This window comes from Saccopteryx bilineata, chromosome 2 (assembly GCF_036850765.1).
Source record: "Saccopteryx bilineata isolate mSacBil1 chromosome 2, mSacBil1_pri_phased_curated, whole genome shotgun sequence".
NCBI classification, from domain to species: Eukaryota; Metazoa; Chordata; class Mammalia; order Chiroptera; family Emballonuridae; genus Saccopteryx; species Saccopteryx bilineata.
The window spans coordinates 154,096,488-154,123,077 of NC_089491.1; the positions used below are offsets into that span (position 1 = coordinate 154,096,488).

The window sequence follows — 26,590 nt, forward strand, 5'->3', positions numbered from 1 at the left end:
ATCACACACAATCTATTAAAAGTTAATGTACTATGTGATATAAATTACATAAACCTTGCAGAAACATATTGTTTCTTTCTCCTGATTTTGTGCTATTGTTTATTATATATTTGTGTCTGCTTATGTCTATAATTGCAAAATATTTATAAATTTTAAAATATAGCTATATATATATACATACACATTTATCATTTCTGGTGATTTTTATTCCTTTCTGTAAATCCAAGTTACCATCTGGTTTAATGTTTCTTTAGCCTTGAGAATTTTCTTTGGCAGTTCCTGTAGGTCTGGTGGCAATATATTCTCAGCTTTTAACTGAATTGTCTTAATTTATTATTATTAAAGGGTAATTTTACTGGATATGGAATCTAGGTAGGTTTTCTCTGGTTTTAGTTTCATTTTTATCAGGCATTTAAATTGTTTTCTAAAATAATTGTTTTAGATATCTTACATTTGTTTATAGGATGGTTAGTCTAGCAAAGCTATTTTGTCATAAATGGAAGCTAGAACTCTTTAAATTCATATTTGAATTCCTTTTATTTTCACTTCTAATTTTCATTATTTCACTTTAGCTCTCTCTACATATATGCCATGTCTTTGTTGTCATTGCCATCATTGTGGATTGGGCTAGTCTTGGCTTTCTTTAACCATTTTTTTTTCTTTTTCTCCTTTTGTTGTTTTTTTTGAAATTGAATTTAACTTCTTTTCTCCTCTTAATTCCCCAGATTTCTCTTTCTACTACTACACTACTCAAGCAATCAGCAGCATTTAATTATTGAGCATTTATAGGTGAAACATTGATCCAAGCATTTATCGTAAACTATTTTTGTGTCACGCTTGAGAAAATTCATTGACTCCCAATTTTACTACATCTTATTTAAATTCATTGATCTAACTTGAAAGGCTCTCCATAATGTTCCAGGGGCCCAGTTTCCTATTATGTTTTTGTTTACCTTTTGTATCAGACAGTTCTTTACTCTCATTTCTCTTAATATGCATGCCACTTATTCTAGTCTCTGATCTTTTTATATGAGATGCCCTTATTTATAGACTATTTATGATACAGGCATAGTGTGTTTACTTTATGTTGATGGTGCTAGGCAGATTTTTGTTTGTTAATTTCTCTGTTTTTGTATTTATCTAGATTTAAATTTTTTTCTTTTTTATATTATAGCCTTGGCCCTTTAGTGAGTAAAGTGAAGGAATACCAAGTAGAGACCATTGTAGATACCCTCTGCACTAACATGCTTTCTGATAAAGAACAACTTCGAGATATTTCAAGTATTGGCCTTAAAACAGTAATTGGAGAACTTCCTCCAGCTTCCAGTGGTAAGTAAGCAAGATCACATTTTTCTTCCTATTTGTCTTTGGAGGTATTGCTCCTCTCCTCTTAATTTTTCCTTCTGACCAGGGAGAAAGAGAGTTGTTTATCCTAAGAGGCCTTTGGTAAACATCCCTTTGAACAACTAAGAAAAAAGTCTGGAGTTTTATTTTTGCTTCAAAATAAATTCAGTTTTAAATAAACGTTTTTATTAAATTTTAACTCATAGGAATACCAGTTTTGAAGGATTCTTATATTGGAGCAAGATTTAATATGTGTGCTATGACTACAGAATACAGTTATGCTCTCCTATGCAATGAGGAAAAAGAAAACCAAAACTATGAGTTATTTCTGATTAGCTCTTTATTTTCAATATTTTGCTTTACATTAGCATTTATGATATAAAACTTTTAACATTTAAGACAACTGTGAAATAGTTCAGTTTACTAGTCTAGTTAGTATCTTTGAGATTGAGCCTCTTATATCTACTTGGTAATTTTAAAATATTTAAAACTACAATTAATGAATTTGTCAATTTTTGCCCTATGACAGAAATATTTAGCTAATGTAATTTTTATAGAATTGTTTTTAACTGCTAACCTACTAGTTAAAATTAACAGGCTAAATATTTTTGTCTCTTCTGCAAATGAAGTGAAATTATTTCCCTATATCATGGAAAGATGTAGACTGGTATTGTAGTCTGGGTATATAGTTTTTACTCATTTACTAAGGGTATCAGGATGGCCGAGTGGTCCAAGGTGCTAGACTCAAGCTTCGCTTCACTCATTTACTTAATTAATAAATATTTATTAATCAATCATTCATTATGCTAGTTACCATGTTAGATGGTACATGTATATTATTTCACTTAGTGTAAATGTCAGCCATATGGAAGTTCTTAATATTCCTAGTTGATTGATGAGTGAACTGTAATTCAGGGAGATTATGTTAATTTACCCCAAATTATTTTATTATCTAGTTGGGCGAAGATGTAAATCTATTGTCTTTTAAACCAAAACTGTTTCTTTTTTTTATACCAATATTATTTTAACCTTATTAGTTATTTCAATAAAATATTTCACCAACTTTGAAGTATGTTATTTATAATTGTATTAGTTATATTATTTCCTCATTTTTTTTCTCTCATTGAAACATGTTTGTTTTTAGCTGATTTCTGCTTGGTAACCATTCAGGTTTTTCATTTCAAATTTATTTTTTCTCATTTTTTTAATAACACAAAATAGTAAACTTTAATTTATGAGTTCTTTGGAACATTTTTACTTTGTAATTATGTTATGGAATCTTTGGATTGGAATGGATTTTATTAAAGGTTACGATTATTACTTTATTTTTAAAGAAACCATGCCAATCATTGGTTTTAAATTCACTGAAATGTAAAAGTACAGGTTACTGGTAAAGAGGACTTCAGTAGAGAAAAATGTCATTGCCAATTTTCAAGTACTTGCAGCTATTACTAACTCCATAGTTGGCATTCATGCCATGCATAGGATAGTTGACCAATGGAGCCTCTCTGAATTGGTACTGTTTTCCCTAGATCGCGTACTTCTTCTGCAGTTCTAATTTTTGTTAATATCTAATAAATTATTTTATTGAGAAACAACCTGTTTTGAAATACATATTTTTGTGACACAGATCTCTTGAATCATTCTTATAATCAAGTTAAAAGTTGTTGAATATTTGGCAACTTTCATGAATATCAGGTATGCCATATTTGCCTTGAAAGTATTATTGGTTTCTTACTCATTGCAGGCTCTGCATTAGCTGCTAATGTGTGTAAAAAGATTACTGGGCGTCTCACCAGTGCAATAGCAAAGCAGGAAGATGTCTCTGTTCAGCTAGAAGCCTTGGATATTATGGCTGATATGTTGAGCAGGTAAACATGCCTATATGTGTTGTTTATAATATAAATATTATGTGCATTTATTAAAAAATCCCTTCTGATAAGTATAATAAAACTTGGTCTAAAATCCATGTTTAAATTGTGATTATTTTATAAATATTTTTGCTTAGTGAGGAGAAAAATAAGCTAATTATATTTATTATGCATTACTGCATAGCAAGCATGTTCTATATAGTTTTGAGAAATAAAAAATAAAATTTATGATTTAAATATTTGACAGTTTTGTTTTTTATATTCTTGAATACAATGATCTACTTAGATAAGGTGTACCTGTAGGCGTGGCAGATTTTCCACTTAATATAGTAATATAGTGCTGTTAGTAAACTTAAGCAACCATATTTATGCTGTATAATTTTGAGGACGAAGAAACTTGTCTTTATACATTTCTTGTTTTTCTGTTTTCCTCTGGAAATCAAACTTGGGAAGTTACAGAGATCAGTCCACCAGAAGTTTTCATGCTGGTCTGCGAATGAGTTAATCACCCTGATGTTGTATGAAGATTATCCGCGGAACAGCAGTTGAAAACATTGAGCTAAACAACTAGAGAAAAAAAACTTAAAGACCTATCAATTTCAGTATATCCTGATTTTCATAATCATTATATGTTGTTATTTGTAGCCAGTGCACTTCAACTTGAAAATAAATAATTGAATGCCTTCAGGTGGTATATACAGAAGAGCTATCATCCTGGCACACAAATAACTGATACATTACTATAGGAGATATAAGAGATTAGGACACAAATGGCTATAATGCAGAATAAGACTAAATACTGTCTGTGAGTGTAGTGTGTTTGGGGGTTTAAAATGGGAGGATCCAAGAAAGTTTGTTATGGAAAGAGTGACATTTGAATTTAGTTTTGTATAGTGGTTAAGGCACAGATGTATATGCTCAAGTATAGGATATATCAGCATTAGCCTTGGACTTGGGGAACATTGTATTCTAGTTTTCCAGGATATAGAATGAGTAGAAAAGTAGAAGAAAGTCATTCTGATAGATTGGAGTCATGTTTAGAAGGGTGATGAATTTATACTTAATATGATAAGTATTGAAAATTCAGTTACTTTTTGTCCTTTGTGCCTTTACTAGCATTGTTTTTGCATATAAATATTTGACTGCTGTTCATTCATTGAACTATAGTAAGTATGTAAACTTATTTTAAAGAGAGGGTTGAACAAGAGGATAATTGAAATTTAGGGTATAGATGTTTAGAGGAAAGACAATAAGGAGAAGGGGGTGGGTAGTCAGGAAATGCTGATATTTTGAGTTGTGAACCCTGAAAGAGATGAAATAGAGTAAAAGCTATCAATAGGTAAAGATAATTTAGAGACTTGGGAAAGGGAAAATTATAAGATCATCGTGTTTTTGTTGTTTTTATACTCCAGTATATTAGTTGGATAGCCTATAAATGAAACTATAGGTCTAGGTTTCAGAAAGTAATTTAACGATACAAATTTTGAAACTCATTCACTTAGCTCAAGTTTTCAGTTATATTGGTAGAGATAGTAAGAATTCAGGTTCCTTTTATTCTAACTTTGGATTATATCATGTCAATTTTTAGTCTTTGAATACATTTAGTTCAGAGGCCAGACATTTCAGTAGTTACCAGACATCTTGAATTTATTTGTCATTTTCTTTCTTTTTAATTTTATTTTAAGGCAAGGAGGACTTCTTGTTAATTTTCATCCTTCGATTCTGACCTGTCTACTCCCCCAGTTGACCAGCCCTAGACTTGCAGTGAGGAAAAGAACCATTATTGCTCTTGGCCATCTGGTTATGAGCTGTGGAAATATAGTTTTTGTAGATCTTATTGAACATCTTTTGTCAGAATTGTCCAAAAATGATTCCATGTCAACAACAAGAACCTACATACAATGTATTGCTGCTATTAGTAGGCAAGCTGGTCATAGAATAGGTAAGAAATGTTTAAATATTTTCAAGTTTTCTTTTAAAAAAGGTATTAATGAGTGTTTTTAAGAACCAATATGCTTTTCTTAGGTGAATACCTTGAGAAAATAATTCCTTTGGTGGTAAAATTTTGTAATGTAGATGATGATGAATTAAGAGAGTACTGCATTCAAGCCTTTGAATCGTTTGTGAGAAGGTACGTTCTTAAGATCTCTATATTTTCAAATAAAATTTTTCTTAAAAATAGAACAATAAGATCTAGACTAGGTAAGTAAGGAGAAATGGGTTATATTATTGACAGCTAGAAATCTGGCCATAAATGTATAGTAAATTTCATATCTTTTTAACAGTTTTTGAGGTCTATCACATCCATTTTGCTAGGGCAGTTCTCAGTTTGGAAACCTTGATTCTAGTAATAAAAACTGCAAGTATGTACTAGAAGTGGCCATGTACTGGATTTTTCCTTCTTTGGCTAGAATTTGACAGTGTAGGAGCACAGCTCCATGTCTGGAGACTTCACTGGTTGGTATCTGCAGCAGTCTTTTGCCACTCATGATTTTAAGTAATATTATAAGTCATATCAAATTGTTAAAATCAGAAATTGTGGGGTTCATTTTCATGCTTTTAATTGAGAAATAAGTCATTCCTCTATTATTGGCCATTCTGTCTGCTTAACATGGAGCTAGAAGACCCAAGTCTAGATGAATGTGCACTGGCATTTTCACTAATAACCATTATTGTTAAAGAGCAAGTTCATGTAGACTCAGTCTTCTAGTCATATTTTGAAAAACTTGAGCATATAGTAGAGCCCACCTTATCTATAGTTTCTCTTTCTGAGGTTTCAGTTAACTGCTGTTAACTGGTCTGAAAATATTAAATGGAAAATTCCAGAAACAAACAATTTATAAGTTTCAAATTGCAAACAATTTATAAGTTGTAAACACCCTTTTTTGAGTAGCCAGATGAAATCTGGCACCATTCTGCAGTAGTGTAAATCTTCCCTTTGCCCAGCATATCCATGCTGTATGTGCTGGCATACCTTTGATTAATAGCCTTCTGTTACCAGATCCACTGTTGCATGTTGCAGTATTACAGTGCTTGTGTTTTACTTATTACAGTCCTGTGCTGCCTAATGACAGGCATATACTCTGAGATATTTCTTACTAGGTGATTTCCTCCTTGTGCAAACATCATAGAGTGTATATACCTAGGCCATATCATTTATAAAGCCTGTTACTCTGTAGGGGAGGAAGAAAAATTTTATCTCTACCCTTATGTGTTCTTGGTTGAGATCTCTTGTAACAAGACAGATGTAACAAGAAAAAAACAAGTTTAATAACATGTATACCTTGTGTCTGCATGAGAGAGACTAATGAAAACTAACTCCTTGTCAAAATGACTGAAACCAACCTTTAAATACCATCTTCAATTGAAGAGAAAAGATGATAACATTGTTGACCAGTAGTTTTTCACAGAAGTTTTATCACCGGCTAATTTTTCATAATTGAGTATGAAAGTAAAACAATCTAAATAAACTTCAGTATACTTTATACATAATGAATTTAAATGAAACTTTGTACATATCTGCTACATATTGTATTTTATACATATTACATATTTTAGTACTTTTTTTGGTGTGGTATACTATATAGCAATCACCTATGCATAATGCTACACAACATGTTTTGCAAATATATCTGGTTTCGTTGTGCTTTCCTTTTAAAACCTAAATATCAAGAAAAGTCACTTTTTTTTATAATAAACTAAATACAACGAAGAAAGATTTTACAGTATCCTTGATATGTATGTTAGAACAGGTGTGCAGTTAGGACAGTGTGGCCAACTGTTTTTGCCCCCGGGCCAGATTGGAAAGAACTTTTTTCACGGACCGGATGAAATATTAAAATTTTAAAACGTTAAATACAAAAATGATTTAAATAAACAAAATTTTATTATGTATTTGTTTATGAATAAATGTGAGTGAAAAAAATTTTAATATACAATATTATTTTAATAAAAGTACACTTTAATAAAAATATAATTGCATACTGTGTAAATATCCCAACTATTGCAATCAATTGAAACAATATTTAATTAATAGAATGAGCTTGAAAGGGTTATATCGCAAATAAAACAATTATTTCATTTTACAAACAGCCTGGACACGTTTTCAGTTATCAACTGCAGCTATTGTCTATGTACAGTGCCACTTGATTCAGCACACTTGACCACAAAAATAACGAATTGTTTGACCTTGGGTACGCACTGGCAAACTTCGCCTAAAAGAATGTGGGTTTCACATCACTGCTAAACGTCAAACAGTTCATATCGAGTACAGACAAGTACAAAAGTTGTAAATCTTTATAATGGAATTTTATAAAAAATAAAGAAGTATCGTGAATTCATTCAACCAATTGGAAGTTAATCCTAGATTAGTTACACGCAGAATTCTTTTCTGCGTATCACTACCTTCTTCAATATCTCAATTTTCAATAATCAAAGATGCTTCCGCTTCTGAGTAGCTGAGATTTTAAAGTAGCGGAGAATATTAAAAATTTAATCATGGGCCACATAAACTCATTACACGGGCCAGATCCGACCATGCCTGGGTTAGAAGATAGTCCAAGTTTAGACAGCTCAACTCTGGTTGTTTTTGTTTATCGTACCTTCGTTTTTGTGGTCTCGAGCCTGGAAGAGTGAGAAGAAAAGGAGTCCACATGAGAATATAGAATGGTGTGTGCTGTTTTTCTGTGACCCTCAGGGCAAAGAGTCACAAATACAATAATCCTTTATTACCCTGAATTTCAAAAATTGAAATAGCTAATGCAAGTGCAAACATGAGTTAACTCATGAGCGCTCAACAATGTGTTAAGGGAGCTAACTCATGAGCACTCAACAATGTGTTAAGGGTGGCGTAAGTCAGTTTATGGGAGGTTACCAGGAAAAGCACAGTAAACAAGGGTAAGGTTGTTACACAAATTTTATTCCTAGCCTTCTTCACTGATACAAGTTTTTAGGGATACAGTCACCCCCTCTTCCTAGTACAGCAGGAAAAACCATTACAAGTAGAGATTTCTCTTATAAATGTAGATGTCTTTTACTAAGGATAACTTATACTGTGTATCCGTAAAGTCATGGTGCACTTTTGACTGGTCACAGGAAAGCAACAAAAGACGATAGAAATGTGCAATCTGCACCAAATAAAAGGAAAACCCTCCCAGTTTCATACCTATTCAGTGCAGTTCGATGTGGGCTCCATTTGTTGCCCTACACACATCCAAACAATAGTGAAGTTCTTGCCACACACGGGTAAGGACGTCTGGTGTAACAGAGTGCATAACGTCTGTGATTCTCTGTTTTAAGTGATTAATGTCGTTGATACATTCAGTGTACACATGTTGCTTCACATAACCCCAAAAGTAAAAGTCTAAGGGCATCAGATCCGTGGATTGTGGTGGCCATGGCTTGACAGAACCCCTGCCTATCCACTGTTGGGGGAATGTTCTATCCAGAAACTCATGAACAATGGTGGTGTAGTGTGGAGAAGCGCCATCCTGTTGAAAGATGACACCTTCCGGAAATTGTGGCACTGCATACAATTCCAACATGTCAAGATAGGACTTTGCTGTCACAGACTGCTCCGTGAAAAAATATGGGCCTATCACCTTATGCATCAGGCCACACCACACGTTCCCTTTAGGGGTGTTACGTTCGTACTCAGCGTAGGCATGGGGATGTTCGGCAGCCCGGATTCAGACGTTATGGTGATGAACATGTCCACAGATATGGAGCGTCGCCTCATCACTAAACACAATCTTCTGCAAAAATCTTGCATCATTGTCAATTTCATGAAGCATATCTGTAGCAAACACGCATGTGGGACTATCCGCTGGTTTGAGAGTGTGCAACAGCCGCAATTTGTACCCCATAAAACAGAGACGTTTCTTTAACACCTTATGAACTGTAGTCTTGCTTAGGTGTAATTGTCAAGTACACACACACACAGTTTTTTTAAGGCTCCTTAGGTAGCTATCCCGTGTAACCTCTACAGACTCATCACTGACTGATGGCCTATTGGAACGAGGTTTCTCCACCAAACTGCCGGTTTCCTTCAACTGCTTATCCCACCAAGTGATGTTATTCCTATGTGGTGGCGCTTTGTTATAAACGCGCCGCTATTCACATTGCACTGGTCACGGATTCTAATTTAGCGAGCCACAGAACACACTGAACTTTCCTCTACCGTCCACATCTCGACTGGCATGGCCGTGGGCTGCTCCGCTGTATACACGGTGTTACGTCATCATCTGCGCATGTGCACATGCTGCCACATCATTCTACAGAAACTGGGAGGGTTTTCCTTTTATTTGGTGCAGATTTCACATTTCTATCGTCTTTTGTTGCTTTCCTGTGACCGGTCAAAAGTGCACCATGACTTTACAGACACACTGTATTTTGTCTTCAGAGCTTCTCTCATGTCTTTTCTTTTTTTCCTTAAAATTAACCGGCCTAATATAATCCTTATGCCAAAGAGACATTTTGGGGTGACAAATTCTGTTCCCCTACAGCACCTAGGCTACAAACTTACATAGCATGTTACCAAATACCTGTAAGCAGTTGTAACACAGTGGTGTTTGTGCAGTGCAGTGCATTGAGACCTTACATCACTAGGTGATAGGAATTTTTCAACTCTATTAAATAATCTTATGAGACTACATGAGGTCCATTACCAACTGAAAAGAGGTTATGCAGCATATGACTGTACTGGCCCCCAAATGTAAGAATTGTAATGCTGGCTATTACGATATGTGAAAGAGTATGATAGGGTATGGTACTGTCCACAGTACCCACTGGTGAGGGCTTGTAATGTATAATCCATGGATAAGGGGGACTACTATATACAGATTTCTCTGTGTACTACCCCACGTTAACCATATCATTTAAGTAAAATAAATCTCTTAAAAGTGGAGCCAGAGGGAGAGAAAGATATAGGTTCATGGGTGTTAGAAGGGCTGGGAACCACTTTCCTATACTATATTAAAAGAGGGAAAATCTGGGAACAAAGCAAAATGTGGCAGATACTGAATCAAGGAGAAAAATACAATTACTCTAGACAGCTTTTGTTTCTTTCTTCAGATGTCCTAAGGAAGTATATCCTCATGTTTCTACCATTATAAATATTTGTCTTAAATATCTCACTTATGATCCAAATTATAATTATGATGATGAAGATGAAGATGAAAATGCCATGGATGCGGATGGTGGTGATGATGATGACCAAGGTATTGCAGATAAAATAGAAGAAATTTGTTGGTTAAATTTTCACGAAGGACCCAGTGTTTAAATAGAGTTGATTCTTACCCCAAATTTCACTGTTTGTTTCTTCATTATTTAAATAGTGAAAATAGAAATGGCCTCAATATGCAATAATATCAAATTGATTAAATTATGGGGCATCCATGCATTGAGCTGCTATGCAACATTTTAAAAATCATGTTCTAGAAAAATGTTTATTAAAGCAATTGATACGTTGGGTGAAAAAATGGGTAACAGAAATTACTGTGTCTTTTTTTATTTCATTAAAAAACATAATTCAGCTCTGCACATTTGAAAATAATTGGCTTTAATAAAGGTATCCCCATCTGGCAGCTAGAAGGGCTCTATGAGAGTTGTATAAAGTAGAAGGATTTTTCACAGGAAGACGGGTCGGGCAAGGGAATTATTAGTGAAAGGAAAGAAAAGGAGGATTGTTTGGGGTCTGGACTTATTTTCTTAGGGAAAGGGGTTTTATTTATGCAAATTCTTTCTCTAGAGGATGGAAAGGGCCTATGTGGTTGATTACCTTACTGATGCTTGACCAAAATATTCCAGACTACCTGGTTAAGATTATGTTTCTGGAAGATGTTGAAACTGCAGTTAGATTAGATATTACATTTAGGGTTGGTATCATGGGCTTTTAGCACCAGTGATGCCATTTGGGCAGTTTTTTAAACAGTTTTTTAAAAAATACAGAGGAAAAAAATGTAACGTCGTGTTTTTCTCATGGCTAGTAGTTATAAATGATTTTTTTTTTCTTCAAGTTTTCTCAAAAGCATTTTGGTAAGGAGGAAAATAAATGTTATTTTTATGACTATACCCGTGGATACATATTCAGAGCAGTTTAGTTGGTTTTATAAATAATTACTTTCATGAAAAATCCTAAATATTGTTTGAGGCTCCACTTAACTTTAGATTATTTATGAATAGCCTAAACATTTCCAAGTCCCTTCAGATTGAAGTCATCTATGATTTGTGATATTTACTCTGGAAAGAAATAGCACTTAAAGGGACATAGGGGTTGCTCATGTTTTGTTCTTTGCTAGTGTTAATTGATTTACTGCTTAGATGTCTAAAGTACCTTCTTCTGTTTCCTGCTTAACCTGTTTCTTTAGCCTTTTCCATCTCAAAATGGCACCTTCTTTTCTTTTTTAGTTTTTTAGGCCAAAAGCTTTGGGGTTATACCTGATTACTTTTTCTCATTCCCTCCTGTCCCCAGTCTCAGGCTTTTCCCTTTTTTTATACTCTTGTCTCTCTCTTCACAATTTTTATTTTCTTTATACACTTACTTTCTGACATTTTGGAGTTATTTTCTACCTAATAGGATGTAAGCTTCATGAAGGCAGAGATTTTAATGTTAGTTTTACTAACGGCTTTATCCCAGTGCCCAGGACAGTTCTTGACTCACAGTAAGCACTCAATAAGTGTGTTGTAGTAATAAAGGGAAATAGTAGCTTCTAATAGGAATATCCTTTAAAAAAAGCTTTAGCAGTATGTTCCAGGGTTTTTTTTGTTTGTTTGTTTGTTTGTTTGTTTTGTATTTTTCTGAAGCTGGAAACGAGAAGAGACAGTCAGACTCCCGCATGCGCCCGACCGACAGGGATCCACCTGGCACGCCCACCAGGGGCGATGCTCTGCCCCTCCGGGGCGTGGGTCTGCTGCGACCAAAGCCCCTCTAGCGCCTGGGGCAGAGGCCAAGGAGCCATCCCCAGCGCCCGGGCCATCTTTGCTCCAGTGGAGCCTTGGCTGCGGGAGGGGAAGAGAGAGACAGAGAGGAAAGCGCGGCGGAGGGGTGGAGAAGCAAATGGGCGCTTCTCCTATGTGCCCTGGCCGGGAATCGAACCTGGGTCCCCCGCACGCCAGGCTGACGCTCTACTGCTGAGCCAACCGGCCAGGGCTGTTCCAGGTTTTGATTGCTGGCTTTTCAGTGTACTTACATTGAAAAACCAATTTTAGTTGCTTTATCGATACATACTATAATTTCAGTGATTAGGATGTTTGAATTTTTATAAAAATAAAGTATATTTCTGCACAGTTACTCCCATAGTTGAGTTGCCATGAGAAAAACTTCACTTATTTTTAAATAATCTATTTTGATAATACCTTATAATTTTTATTCAAATAGATATTAGTGAATGAATCAATACCTTAGGTTTAGCAGTGTTTGTTTGGGTCTTCAACAGGAAATTAAGTAAACCTTTTGGAGATTGGACTTTTTTTTGTGTATCCAAGGATTTTCTAAGGCATAGCTGGCTACATTTAGTTTTCACTAACGAATTGGGATATAAATCAAGGAAGAGATGATATCTTTCCCCCTACTGAGGAATTTTTTCAGGGCTTTAGTCTTATCTAAGAATAACATTTATTGTTAGATAATTTTTTACTGCCCCAAGAACTGCTAATATTTTGGCCACCCTCCTGACTTCATGTTACCCAACTGATTCATCTGATGGTATTAGAAGGAAATAATTTTCAGAGATTTCACACACACAAAAGTAATCAAGTATACATAAATGAGACAATTGTTAATGCTTATGGTTGGAGTATTGTTTTAAGACTTAATAATAAGAGTTTGGTGAAGATGATCCTTTGTTGTTACATGGGCAGAATTTTCTTGTTATAATTGAGACAGTGTAGTTTATATTAAGACAGTATCTTGAGCCCTGACCGGGTTTCTTAGTTGGTTAGAACATTATTCCAAAATGCCAAGATTACGGGTTCAATTCCCAGTCAGGGCACATATAAGAACCAATGAATGCATAAATAAATGGAACAGCAATTTGATATTTCCTTCTCTTTCTTTCCCCTTTCCTCTCTCTAAAATCAACCAATCTATTTTAAAAGACAGTATCTTAGAAGGTTGAGAATATGCATATTTGTTTCTAGTAGCCCCCTATTAACAAATTCAGTGAAAAGTTGATCACATCATCTATAGCCATACATCTATTTCATGGATTATCTTATAAACTCAAGTATTTGATTTGATTTTTCTATAGTGTCAAGTGATTTCTTTGAATTGAACTGTTACTCTTTTTTTTTTTTTTTTAATTAAGTGAGAGGCAGGGAAGCAGATAGAAACACTCCCACATGCACTCTGCCTGGGATCCACCCGGCAAGCTCCCTACAGGGTGATGCTCTGCGCATCTGGGGCCAGTGCTTTGTTGCTCAGCAACTGAGCTATTTTAGGGCCTGAGGTGAGGCCATGGAGCCATCCTCAGTGCCAGGCGCCAACTTGCTTGAATCTTTCAAGCTGTGGCTGTGGGAGGGGAAGAAAGGAAAAGAAAGGAGAAGGGGAGGGGTGGAGAAGCAGATGGTTGCTGCTTCTGTGTGCCCCGACTGGGAATCAAACCCGGGACTTCAACACACTGGGGAGACGCTCTACTGCTGAGCCAACTGGCCAGGGCCAAACTGTTATTTATATTGTTTAAAAGACTGAGATATTTACTATACAAATATGTATATCCTAAAGAAGTTTAATGTGTTAATGATTTCAAAAGGTTAGTAAGCAGCTCATAACTCACTATAAATGAGAAAATGTTTAACAAAATAAAAGCACAATCATGATTTCTTTTTATTAGAGGTTAATTTATGTGTAAATTTAACTGCATCTGATTTTAAGTTCTAGTTTTTTATAAACTTATCCACTGCTGTATATGTTCATGAAAACTTAGAAAACTATCTTAATTATGAATTTATTTCCAATATAAATGATAAACTTTTCCTATGATTAATAGCTTAACATTAAAACTTCTCTTTAGGGAGTGATGATGAATACAGTGATGATGATGACATGAGCTGGAAAGTGAGACGTGCAGCTGCTAAGTGCTTGGATGCTGTAGTTAGCACAAGGCATGAAATGCTTCCAGAATTCTACAAGACTGTTTCTCCTGCACTGATAACCAGATTTAAAGAGCGTGAAGAGAATGTAAAGGCAGATGTTTTTCATGCATACCTTTCTCTTTTGAAGCAAACTCGTCCTGTGCAAAGTTGGCTGTGTGACCCTGATGCAATGGAACAGGGAGAAACACCTTTAACAATGCTTCAGAGTCAGGTCGGATTAAAAGTATGGTTTTGAAAGTCATGCTAGTACATTTGAACTTTTAAAATTGTATTTTAAATGTGGAAATTTGAGTTCTAGGTCATCTTTAGAGAAACAAATTTCTGGGATATATTTGTATAGTAATTTATATATGTTCATATTAGGTTATTTGTAAATAGTTTATTCTGATTGAAGTATTCTTGATTTTTCTGGACAAACTATATTAAAATAATTTTATGATTCAGTATAATAATTTTTATCTTTAATATTAGTGAAAAAGTCTTAGAATTGTGGAAACAGACTACTTACGTTCATAACTGGCTTCACTACTAATTTAGCTATTTGATCTTGGAGAGATTATTTATTCATTTATTAAACCTCACTCTTTTCATTTGTAATAAGGATTTACTTAGAACTGTCTGCCGAAGGTAGTGATAGAAAAGATGATATATGTAAACATTTAACGTAGTGCCTTGTACATAGTAAGTACTTATAAATGGCACCTTATTGTTAATAAAATCCACGTATTTGTTTTAGGACATCTTTTCTAAGATTCTAAACATTACAGCTATATAGTTCCCATTTGGTACATGCTAGGCATTTTTCCATCATATATGTAATCTTTATGCAGCCCATTGGGTTGCATATTTGCCCATGTTTATAGATTACAAAACATGTGAGCCACACTAAACAGCAAGACTTGGGGCGAGGTGTACATACCATATCTATTTAGTTTTTAAGTAGTACAATTTAAAATTTTTATGGTAAACTTAAAGGTGATCATTGAAGATTAATTGTATAAAGAAGTAAGGTAAAGTATATGGGTGACATAAGCAGTCGAATAAGTATATCAAAGTTGGGTAAATCACAGGAAATTCTGATGATGTTGTGATGAGTAGGTGTTTTCTTTGGTCTATAGTTCTCAGGTCATTTTTTGATATATGTGTTTATATGCTGGCATTGATAAGGTTTACTAGTAAATATCCTATTTAGGTTTAACTAAAAGAATATTAGAATATAAAATTTAGATGCATACATTTTTGAATCATACCCCTGCTGCTTGTAGCAACATTTGAAATGAGGCTGATTTAATTGTAACAACCAACTAAAAGCAAAAAGGGAAATCATTTAATGGTTTATTTTCCATAATTTACCTTTTTCCCTTTAATGCTTATTTGTGCTATTTATGTTTATAAAAGTCATTTATAAATTATGCTCTGAAATTTTTGGTTAAAAATTTTATTTTGTTAGATTTGTTTAATTTTGTGAATTTCATAATTAAAAATTAATCAAAAAAGACTTGTTGCTCTGTAGAAAATTAATAACTGTTATTTATCGGTATCAAGCAAGTATAGTTACAAGAGAACGGAATTGATGCAATGAATTTTATATCTAACTTGTTAGCAGTTAAAGGAATTAGGAATTTAACAAAAAAACGTTGAGTTCTTCCTTTTGTCTTCATCCCCTGTAATTTGTGTTAAGTGTACTAAAGAAATAGCAATAGCTGAGGCAGCTAATGAGTGTGTGATAATTACAGGTTCCCAACATTGTTAAAGCTCTGCACAAACAGATGAAAGAAAAAAGTGTGAAGACCCGACAGTGTTGTTTTAACATGTTAACTGAACTGGTAAATGTATTACCTGGGGCCCTAACACAGCACATTCCTGTTCTTGTACCAGGTATGAAAGAAATAGTAAATCATTGTTGGAACTTAATTTAGACTTTATTAAGACTTAGATAAACTTAAATATTTCCTCCAAAAATAATTTATAACAACTTAATTTGTACATAGAACTAACTTTGGTATAGAGCCATCTTGAATACCTTAGAAATTTGCAAGTAAAAGTTAAATCTTATCCTAAAATTTTTGGTTCCATTATCATAGATTGTGGAATTTCTAGTTTAGGGAAAATGTGATGAAACAGGAACCTAGCAGTATTCTAGGGATGAGTTTTTAATTTTTTCTTTCATAAAACTATGCATAAAATTGCATTTTTTTAATTCTCTTTTTAGGAATCATTTTCTCATTGAATGATAAATCAAGCTCATCAAATTTGAAGATTGATGCTTTGTCCTGTCTATATGTAATCCTCTGTAACCACTCTCCTCAAGTCTTCCATCCACATGTTCAGGCTTTGGTCCCTCCAGTGGTGGCTTGTGTTGGAGACCCATTTTACAAGATTACATCTGAAGCACTTCTTGTTACTCAACAGCTTGTCAAAGTAATTCGCCCCTTAGATCAGCCTTCCTCGTTTGACGCAACTCCTTACATCAAAGATCTATTTACTTGTACCATTAAGAGGTTAAAAGCAGCTGATATTGATCAGGAAGTCAAGGAAAGGGCTATTTCCTGTATGGGACAAATTATTTGCAACCTTGGAGACAATTTGGGTTCTGATTTGTCTAATACACTTCATATTTTCTTGGAGAGACTAAAGAATGAAATTACTCGGTTAACTACAGTGAAGGCGTTGACACTAATTGCTGGGTCACCTCTGAAGATAGATTTGAGGCCTGTCCTGGGAGAAGGGGTTCCTATCCTTGCTTCATTTCTCAGGAAAAACCAGAGAGCTTTGAAACTGGGGACTCTTTCTGCCCTAGATATTCTAATTAAAAACTATAGCGACAGCTTGACAGCTGCCATGATTGATGCAGTTCTAGATGAGCTCCCACCTCTTATCAGTGAAAGTGATATGCATGTTTCACAGATGGCTATTAGTTTTCTTACCACACTGGCAAAAGTGTATCCCTCCTCCCTTTCAAAGATAAGTGGATCCATTCTCAATGAGCTTATTGGACTTGTGAGATCACCTTTATTGCAGGGGGGTGCTCTCAGTGCCATGCTAGACTTTTTCCAGGCTCTGGTTGTCACTGGAACAAATAATCTAGGATACATGGATTTGTTGCGCATGCTGACTGGTCCAGTTTATTCTCAGAGCACAGCTCTTACCCACAAGCAGTCTTATTATTCCATTGCCAAATGTGTAGCTGCCCTTACTCGAGCTTGTCCTAAAGAAGGACCAGCTGTAGTAGGTCAGTTTATTCAAGATGTCAAGAACTCAAGGTCTACAGATTCTATTCGTCTATTAGCTCTACTTTCTCTTGGAGAAGTTGGGCATCATATTGACTTAAGTGGGCAGCTGGAACTAAAATCTGTAATATTAGAAGCTTTCTCATCTCCTAGTGAAGAAGTCAAATCGGCTGCATCTTATGCATTAGGCAGCATTAGTGTGGGCAACCTTCCTGAATATCTACCATTTGTCTTACAAGAAATAACCAGTCAACCCAAAAGGCAGTATCTTCTGCTTCATTCCTTGAAGGAAATTATTAGCTCTGCATCAGTGGTAGGCCTTAAACCATATGTTGAAAACATCTGGGCCTTATTGCTAAAGCACTGTGAATGTGCAGAAGAAGGAACCAGAAATGTTGTTGCTGAATGTTTAGGCAAGCTCACTCTAATTGATCCAGAAACCCTCCTTCCACGCCTTAAAGGGTACTTGATATCAGGTGCGTACCTAGGATTTCTTATTTAAAAAATTTTTAATTATTAGCAGTTGATTGTCTTAAAAGATACTTAAAGCAGAAGTGAAAACATTTCTGTATCTTATTAACATATAGACCCCATTGCCTTATGATATATAATATGGGCCCATATTTGAGTGACATTGTGTTGTTTAAAAGGATAAAGAGAGTGTAATTAAATAATGGTTAAATAAATCTGTTCTAGTATTCATTATGTTCTAATGTTACTCTTTTGTCTTAAAATATGGAAAAGATAGATGTCTCTTGAATTAATATCTTCTGAGGAGCTTACTAGTAGTAAGTTATACTACTGAAATTGGTGCACTTAACTTTAGTTCAAATCAAAGATCCTAGAAGAATTTTCAGATTTACCAGTGTAAATCCCTTTAGACCAAATAGAAGCTATTTATGGATTTTACCAGTTCCCTTTTGTGAGGGCTAAATCCTCCACTGCTGCTCTCCCAGGCCTCCTCCTTCCCAGAAGAAATTGTTTCTTTTGAAATATATATAATGGGAATATGTTTTATGAGTAAATTTTGCTCCTGATCCATTAGTATTCTGATAGCAACACCCTTCGTGGCCCAAGAGAATTTGGAAAAATTCAGACACTAGTATTATTTGAAGTGGTTTGAAAAATTATAAAGATATGTATGGATTTTAATAGGCTTATATATCAGTAGACTTAAATTTATTTTTAATTAGGCTCATCATATGCCCGAAGCTCAGTGGTCACAGCTGTGAAGTTTACTATTTCTGATCATCCACAACCTATTGATCCACTGTTAAAGAACTGCATAGGTAAGTGGAAACAAAGATAAACATCCTGACTGTTTAATAGTTAATTGTGAAAAAATGAATCACTTTAGTAACTAAAAATATTACCTAGGAACTAAAATACTTTTAAGGGTCTGGCAATTGTTTCATTAGAAAGATATTGATAATGTATAATCTTATATACTTAACATTCTGTCATCCCTTAGTTTGTCTCTTGTAGACAGCATATGTATGGGTCCTGTTCTCTTATGCACGCAGCTACCCTATGTCTTTTGATCGGATCATTTAATCCATTTACATTTAAGGTTATTATTGATATGTAGTTGTTTATTGCCATTTTATTCTTTAAAGCTGTATTTCTCTTCTGCTGTATTCTTTTCCCCTTTGATCTGTTTACAACAGGCCCCTTAGCATTTCTTGCAGCCTTGGTTTAGTTGTAGTGAATTCCTTAAGTTTTTTTGTCTGGAAAGCTTTTAAACGATAGCCTGGCTGGATAAAGTAGTCTTGGTTGTAGGCTCTTGTTCTGCATGGCTTTGAATATTTTTTGCCATTCTCTTCTGGCCTCAAGTGTTTCTGTTGAGAAGTCAGAAGTCATCTTTATGGGGGCTCCTTTGTAGGTGATAGCCTTTTTTCTCTAGCAGCTTTTAATATTTTCTCTTTATCACTTAGCTTTGATATTTTAATTATGATGTGTCTTGGTGTAGATGTATGATGTGTCTTGTGTCTTTCCTTGGGTTTCTCTTTAATGGAGTTCTCTGTGCTTCTTGAACTTGTGAGACATTTTCCTGCCTTAATTGAAGGAAGTTTTCAACTATGATATGTTTGAACAGTCTCTATGCCTTGTTCTTTCTCTTCTTCAGGAACCCCTATGATGTGGATGTTATTTCTCTCCATGTTGTCACAGAACTCTCTTAGAGTTTCCTCAGACTTTTTGAGTCTCTTTTCTTTTTTCTGCTCTGATTTCATGCCTTCATTTATCTTGTCCTCTAATTTGCTGATTCGACTCTCAGCTTCATCCATCCTGCTTTTAATTCCTTCCATTATGTTCTTTATTTCTGATACTGTATTTGTCATTTCTGACTGATTCTTTTTTATTATTATTTTTTTTTTTTTCATTTTTCTGAAGCTGGAAACAGGGAGAGACAGTCAGACAGACTCCCGCATGCGCCCAACCAGGATCCACCCGGCACACCCACCAGGGGCGACGCTCTGCCCACCAGGGGACGATGCTCTGCCCATCCTGGGCGTCGCCATGTTGCGACCAGAGCCACTCTAGCGCCTGAGGCAGAGGCCACAGAGCCATCCCCAGCGCCCGGGCCATCTTTGCTCCAATGGAGCCTTGGCTGCGGGAGGGGAAGAGAGAGACAGAGGGGTGGAGAAGCAAATGGGCGCTTCTCCTGTGTGCCCTGGCCGGGAATCGAACCCGGGTCCTCTGCACGCTAGGCCGACGCTCTACCGCTGAGCCAACCGGCCAGGGCTCTTTTTTATTATTTCAATGTCCTTTTTTATATTTGCTATCTCTTTATTTAGGTGTTCGTAATGACCATCTGTTGTTCTTTGAGCATCCTAACAATCGTTATTTTAAACTCTGCATCTGTTAATTTGGTTATATCTGACTCATTCAGGTCCTTTTCTAGGGATTTCTCTTGATTCATTTGTGTTGCGTTTCTCTGCCTTCTCATTTTGTCTGTTTAAAAGAAGGTTTTGGCCACTGGAGTCCACTGGGTGTGGCCTCTGTGTTCCCTAGCTGTGCTCTCTCTGCAGGCCCGCCACCCCCTCTGCTGCTGCTGCCTAGGGCGTTTGAGTATGGGGGTTGCTGTGGTTTCCGCCTCTCCTTCCCAGGAGGGGCTGTGATCACATGCTCGGGTATACAAGCCTTGGTGGCCTTGGCCTTCACCCAGCCCCTGCGGGTGGGGTTATGCTCCACACCTGGCCACAAGCCTTGCCCCTGAGGGCAGGGGTGAGCACCTTTGCTCAGCTGTGGATCTCTGCCTGATTTCGGGCTTTCACCCCACCCCTGCAGGAGGAGCCTGCTTGCGGGATGACTGCAAGCCTTGGCTCCACCAGCTGGGTGGGGCTGCATGCCCTTGCTCAGTCGCCAGGACTCCGCCTGTTCTGGGCTTTCACTCCACCCCTGTGGGAGGAGCCAGCTCCTGTGTCCGGCCGCAAGCTTCGGTTCCATGGCCGAGCCAGGCTGTGCTCCTGCGCCCTTGCTCAAGGGCTGGTCTCCGCCCCTTCAGGGGCTCCTGCCCTTCCCCTGCAGGCTGGATTGCAGGTGGCCCGCAGCTGGGCTTGACCACTTTCGCGTGTCTCCCCTCGCTCCAGCTGGGCAAGACTGAGCTCACACCTAGGCTTCAGTGGTGGCCAGCTGGTTTCTGCCCTTGCCGACAGAACCGGGCTTCTGCGTCCCACTGCCACCCACGCTCTGGCCAGCCCTCAGCTGTGTGGGTGGGGGCGCTGCAGTTCAGACCTTAATACTCACTACTGTAGTCCCAAAAGCTCCCTCCTTCTAAAGGACTCTGCTCTAAGTACCGTAGGAGAGCTCGTTTGGCTGGTGTCCTGCTTCCCTTTGCTGGTATTGCTGTTTCCAGGGGAAATATTCACCTCAGATTTGGGGAGTGACTCAGCCCACAGGTTAGGGTGGCTGTCCCTCAAAGTGTTTCTCCCTGTGCCTCCTAGATTACACTCTCTTCCTGCTGCTCTGGACCTCTCCTCTCTCTATGTCCCCCGGAGTCCTGGGAGGGTGGTTGTGAGAGAGGTTTTCTGCGCGGCCCCTTTAAGAAGAATCTGGGGTCTGAGAAATCAGTCTCGTTCACACAAACAGTATCCTGACTTGTTTCCAGCTAAATACTGCCCTTACGCCTCTTCTGGGCTCTGGGGCTGCAGGCTGGGGCTTTGTTCCTGGGGCCCAGGACCCTCCCCTCTCTGCTAAACTCATTTCTTGCCATGCAAGTCTCTCTTGGCTGCCATTCGCTCCAGAGAGCTGGGCAGCCCTCTCCGCGTTTCTGCTTTTCCTACCAGTCTTGGTGTGGCTTCTTCAGTGTTCCTTGGTTGAAGAGTCCTCTTAGTTTAGTCCAAAGTTGGTTTTTCCAGATGATGGTTCTTAAAATTCATTTGTAATCCACTTTGGTTCTGGGAGGTGGAAGTTGGTACGTCCGCCTACTCCATCGCCATCTTGTCTTTCCCTCATCCCTTAGTTTGAATATATTACCATGTCATTTTGCAAACTACTGAAATTAATAAACACACGAAGGATGTCTTTAGAGTTAGCTACACATTTGATAATCATATTTTGGGGATGGAGTAAAATAACTAATGGATAAGGGGAAAAAGTTTCCTTCCAGATAAATGAATCTGAACTTGAGCTGCTAGGGTCCCAATTTTCTGTAATTAATTTAATCCTTCAGCTCCCAAAGGGATCTGTTGAGACTTCCATATGCAAGGTGTGAACAACCTTAGAATAAAAAAGATAATTACCACAGAATTAAGAGGAAACACCCCAGAGAGACTAGGGCTGTCTGTATCAGTGAAGATAAGAATTAGCTTTTGGGATTGTTTCTCTGTGATGTCATCACTTCCCTGTGTTGTTTTATCATCAGTTTTCCTAGAGTTGGTAGTAGTAGCTGGAAGCCCTCAGAACTCACTTTTCTGCTTTCTTGAGGAATGGAGATAGCAGCAGAGAGGATGGGAAGGATGTGGGGAAGAAGCTTTGCAGTGTCAGGTTATTCTGCATGCACCAGACAGGGAAAACACACAATGTAAAAGAACTACAGAAACGATTTATCAGTTCAGAGTGGAGGGGGAGAACACAGGGATAAATGGGTGTACTATTGCTGGAACCTACAACTAATTTAAAGAAATTCTCTATCAGAAGAGTCCTACCTTTGTTCCCTTACCTTTTACCTTTTTTTTTTTTTTTTTTTTTTTTTTTTTTTTTTTTTTTTTTTGGTCTTTTGTATATGTATTCATGTTTGATACTGTATAAGATAGGACAAAGGAAAAGACCTGTGCCACATCTCTAAGACATCTTTCCAGGTTGACAAGTCATTGTTCATCATTGGTATAATTATTCAATCAGATGATTATCATTCTAATTGAATTAAGGTTTAGTTCAGTGTTGTGATTATATGAACATCTTAAAATCACTTAGGAAGCTTTTTAAAAACTGAAATTCCTAGACCAAAGAGTTGGGGATCAATGATTTTTTAGTCCATGTCACCATTTGTCCATTATAATAGCAGTATTTTAGATGCTTTACTGAAAGAGTCTTTATTCGAATAGTATTCTAATTTACCATCTTAATAACTCTAAACAGACAAGGGTGGGTGGGTGAGGAGGTTTAATCTGGTACATTTAAATTCTTTTAAATCCAAGCTAACTCCTAATATTTTTTTGTAATCAGCACTTTCCTGTAATCAATGGTCAACGTTGTGTTTACCAATCTGTGGTGTCTGAAGTATTTCTTTCCTCCCATTTTTTTCTAATTGTCATATATTTAAGTCTCTGGCACTTTCTCCCTGTGTATTCTAAAAGGTTGCTGGTTGAGGTTACACAATAATAGCTTCGTGTGAATACCAGATGTATCAGACACTGTTCAAAAGTATACATGATATTTATTTTGCTCAGTAACCCTCAGAGGTTTATAAATCTCATTTTATAAATTGAGAAACCGAGGCTCTTGCCTAAAGTAACTTGCCAAAGTCCTAGAGTTGACAAAAGAAGAAATTTGGATCATCTATATGACTTCAAAGATTTTGTGCTATAATTTCTTTCCCACGTTTATTAGAAAACCAGGTTTATATTTGTTTTAAAGTGCCCTGGTGCTCTTTTTAGCTTTTCATCCTGTTGGGTTTCTGTTTCCTCCTTTTGTATCTTATCCTCTTACCAATTATTGTGTTTCTCATTAAAGATAAAGATAAAAATAAAAATGGACTTTTGGAGGCACATTTCTCTTTGTCATTGGATATATTGTATGCTTGTTAGCAGTATTTCATCTTTATCAAGCAATGGATCTATCTTCACCTTGTTTATCTTATTTTGAATTTTAGCCATTCAAGTTTTTAGAGTCTGTGCCTACTGGCCCCAACACTTCTCTTTGCAACTCACCTTTTTATAATGTGTCTATAAAAGTAATTAGGGAGCTTTCTGGACTCTCACTGTGTATCCTCCGTATTATAGGTGCTTGAGAATAGGTATCAGTTAAGTCCATTCACATTGAGATGTGATGGTTTACCTGCTGCCAAAAAGAAACTTTACAGTTTACGTAGCATTCCATCATGTTCTTCCCGGACCTGGCCTAAAGAAATAACAATACCAACAGCAAATAAACTGTCAATTTAGGAAGAATAATGTATATTTTATTTTAAGCTTACTTAATTGTATGTTGCTTCTGTTACAATTTTTCAGGTGATTTCCTAAAAACGTTGGAAGATCCAGACTTGAATGTAAGAAGAGTAGCCTTGGTCACATTCAATTCAGCAGCACATAATAAGCCATCTTTAATAAGGGATCTTCTAGACACTGTTCTTCCGCATCTTTACAATGAAACAAAAGTTAGAAAAGAGCTTATAAGAGAGGTAAGCTAGTTAGCTAGGTTATACTCTCGCTAAGATTGTTTTTACTTTTAAATATATACATACATTCTTTTGTGTTTCAACAGGTAGAAATGGGTCCATTTAAGCATACAGTTGATGACGGCCTGGATATTAGAAAGGCAGCTTTTGAATGTATGTACACACTTCTAGACAGTTGTCTTGATAGACTAGATATCTTTGAATTTCTAAATCATGTTGAAGATGGTTTGAAGGACCATTATGATATTAAGGTAAGATGTTTGTTCCTGTTTATAGAATGTTTTAGAAGACTTAGCTGCAGTGAATTTTACCCTTGTGATTTACTTTTTTGTATATTAAGAGAAAAACTGATTTGCTTGTCAACGAACTATAATATACAAAAGCAATTATAACTTCAGTTGACATATATAGAAAAAAATCCAGAAGCCTTTTCTTTTGAGGAGGAAGTGCAGTCTAAGTGGATGGAAAATTCCAAGAAATTCTGTGCCAGCTTAGTGTATAGTCCCTAGATGATTTCCCTCCAAAGAAGAGTACAGGCAGGTTTTATTTTTCAAAATATAATCTGTGCTCTGTTTTGCCTGTCTTAAGAGTTTACTGTAGTTATTTATTACCCATGGAAGGTTTTCTTTGTTCCCTGTCATTATTTTAGCGAATTCTCTTTGGCTGTCTTTGGGGCTGTTCTGCATGTTAGCCATATTTATATCAATGAGAGATTTTTATTTTCCAGTCTAATATACTGGGTTTATATCATGAGTTTTGTTCAGTGATAACATGGAAGAACTGTTTTCAGATACTACCCTGTTTCTCCGAAAATAAGACAGTGTCTAATAATAAGTTTTGCTCCTAAAGACTTACTAGGTCTTATTTTCAGGGAAAGCTTTATATTTCTAAGCTTGAAAAAAATTGCACTAGGTCTTATTTTCGGAGAAATGGGTATGTAGAAGGAAATTGAAGACAAATCACACTTTTTGTGTTTAGAGCATGAACTTTGTTCATGACTGCTCTTTGTTTTATTTGCTGATGTCTGTTTTAAATATGAACTGTTAATACGTGAGTTGAAAAATAGAAAGTAAGTGCAGTCTCTTTCCCTTCAATTCATAGCCTTTGGTCACCAGACTAAGAACTCTTAACTTTCTTGTTTTAATATGTGGTAGTGACCTGCCTGCTCCCACAATCCGTTAAAAAGATCTTCCAAGAAAGTATATAATAGATTCTTCCTTTGTGTGTGTGTGTGTGTGTGTGTGTGTGTGTGTGTGTGTGTGTGTGTGTGACAGAGACAGATAGCGAGAGGTACAGACAGGAAGGGAGAGAGATGAGAAGCATAAATTCTTCGTTGCAGCACCTTCATTGTTCACTTACTGTTTCTCATATGTGCCTTGACCCAGGGGCTACAGCAGACCGAGTGACCCCTTGCTCAAGCCATATGAGCCCAAGCCAGCCATTTTGGGGTTTATAACCTGGGTCCCCCACGTCCCAGTCTGATGCTCTTATCCACTGTGCCACCGTCTGTTCAGGCTAGATTCTTCCTTTTTTAATTCTACAGTTTATAGTTCAAGAGACAAAAAAAATATGGGTTATCAGGCTTTATGTGGATTAATCTGAATAACCAGTTGTGTGTGTGTGTGTGTGTGTGTCTTTTTTTTTTTTAAGGAGAATCTAAGTAGAAACTTAAGCTTTTCTACTACTTCACTTATTCAGTGGTTTTCCATTTTTGAGCACATGAGTTTAAAATATTCTAAAACTATAGCCCCATTCTAATAGGTTAAGTAAAAGTCTCTGGGAATGGGACAAAATTCCTACTTCTGTGTATGGCCAAGCTTGAGAACCACTTTTCTAGTTTTGTGCTCTAGGACCACATTATAGGTAAGGTCTCTGTAGTACTTATAACTAAAATTCTTCAGTTAAGGTTTGTGGTAACTCTTTGTGACATATTAAATTAAAATGAAACTTTATGGTGCATGCTAGTAATTTTCCTTTTAAAAGCTTTGTTAGAATTTGGAACTTTCTTTAGAAAATAATACAGGGTCTAAGTTTTGTCTTTTTTTATTCATAATAGATGCTAACATTTTTAATGTTGGTGAGACTTTCCACCCTTTGTCCAAGTGCAGTACTGCAGAGGTTGGACCGGCTTGTTGAGCCATTACGCGCCACGTGTACAACTAAGGTAATCGTTGAAGACATCAACTTTGGCCACACTGGGTGTATTCAGAATTTCT

General features: G+C 36.4%; 1 protein-coding gene across 1 annotated transcript in view; it reads left to right on the forward strand.

Moving 5' to 3' along the window:
• Positions 1 to 26,590, forward strand: part of CAND1 (cullin associated and neddylation dissociated 1) — a 63,942-nt gene that overhangs the window by 30,963 nt on the left and 6,389 nt on the right. The window contains exons 3-14 of the mRNA XM_066258218.1: positions 1,175 to 1,329; positions 3,092 to 3,215; positions 4,901 to 5,157; positions 5,241 to 5,346; positions 10,287 to 10,432; positions 14,225 to 14,517; positions 16,043 to 16,184; positions 16,519 to 18,012; positions 18,730 to 18,825; positions 24,208 to 24,377; positions 24,461 to 24,625; positions 26,431 to 26,538. Coding sequence (XP_066114315.1) covers positions 1,175 to 1,329; positions 3,092 to 3,215; positions 4,901 to 5,157; positions 5,241 to 5,346; positions 10,287 to 10,432; positions 14,225 to 14,517; positions 16,043 to 16,184; positions 16,519 to 18,012; positions 18,730 to 18,825; positions 24,208 to 24,377; positions 24,461 to 24,625; positions 26,431 to 26,538 — 3,256 coding nt within the window. The remainder of the gene's footprint in view (positions 1 to 1,174; positions 1,330 to 3,091; positions 3,216 to 4,900; positions 5,158 to 5,240; positions 5,347 to 10,286; positions 10,433 to 14,224; positions 14,518 to 16,042; positions 16,185 to 16,518; positions 18,013 to 18,729; positions 18,826 to 24,207; positions 24,378 to 24,460; positions 24,626 to 26,430; positions 26,539 to 26,590) is intronic.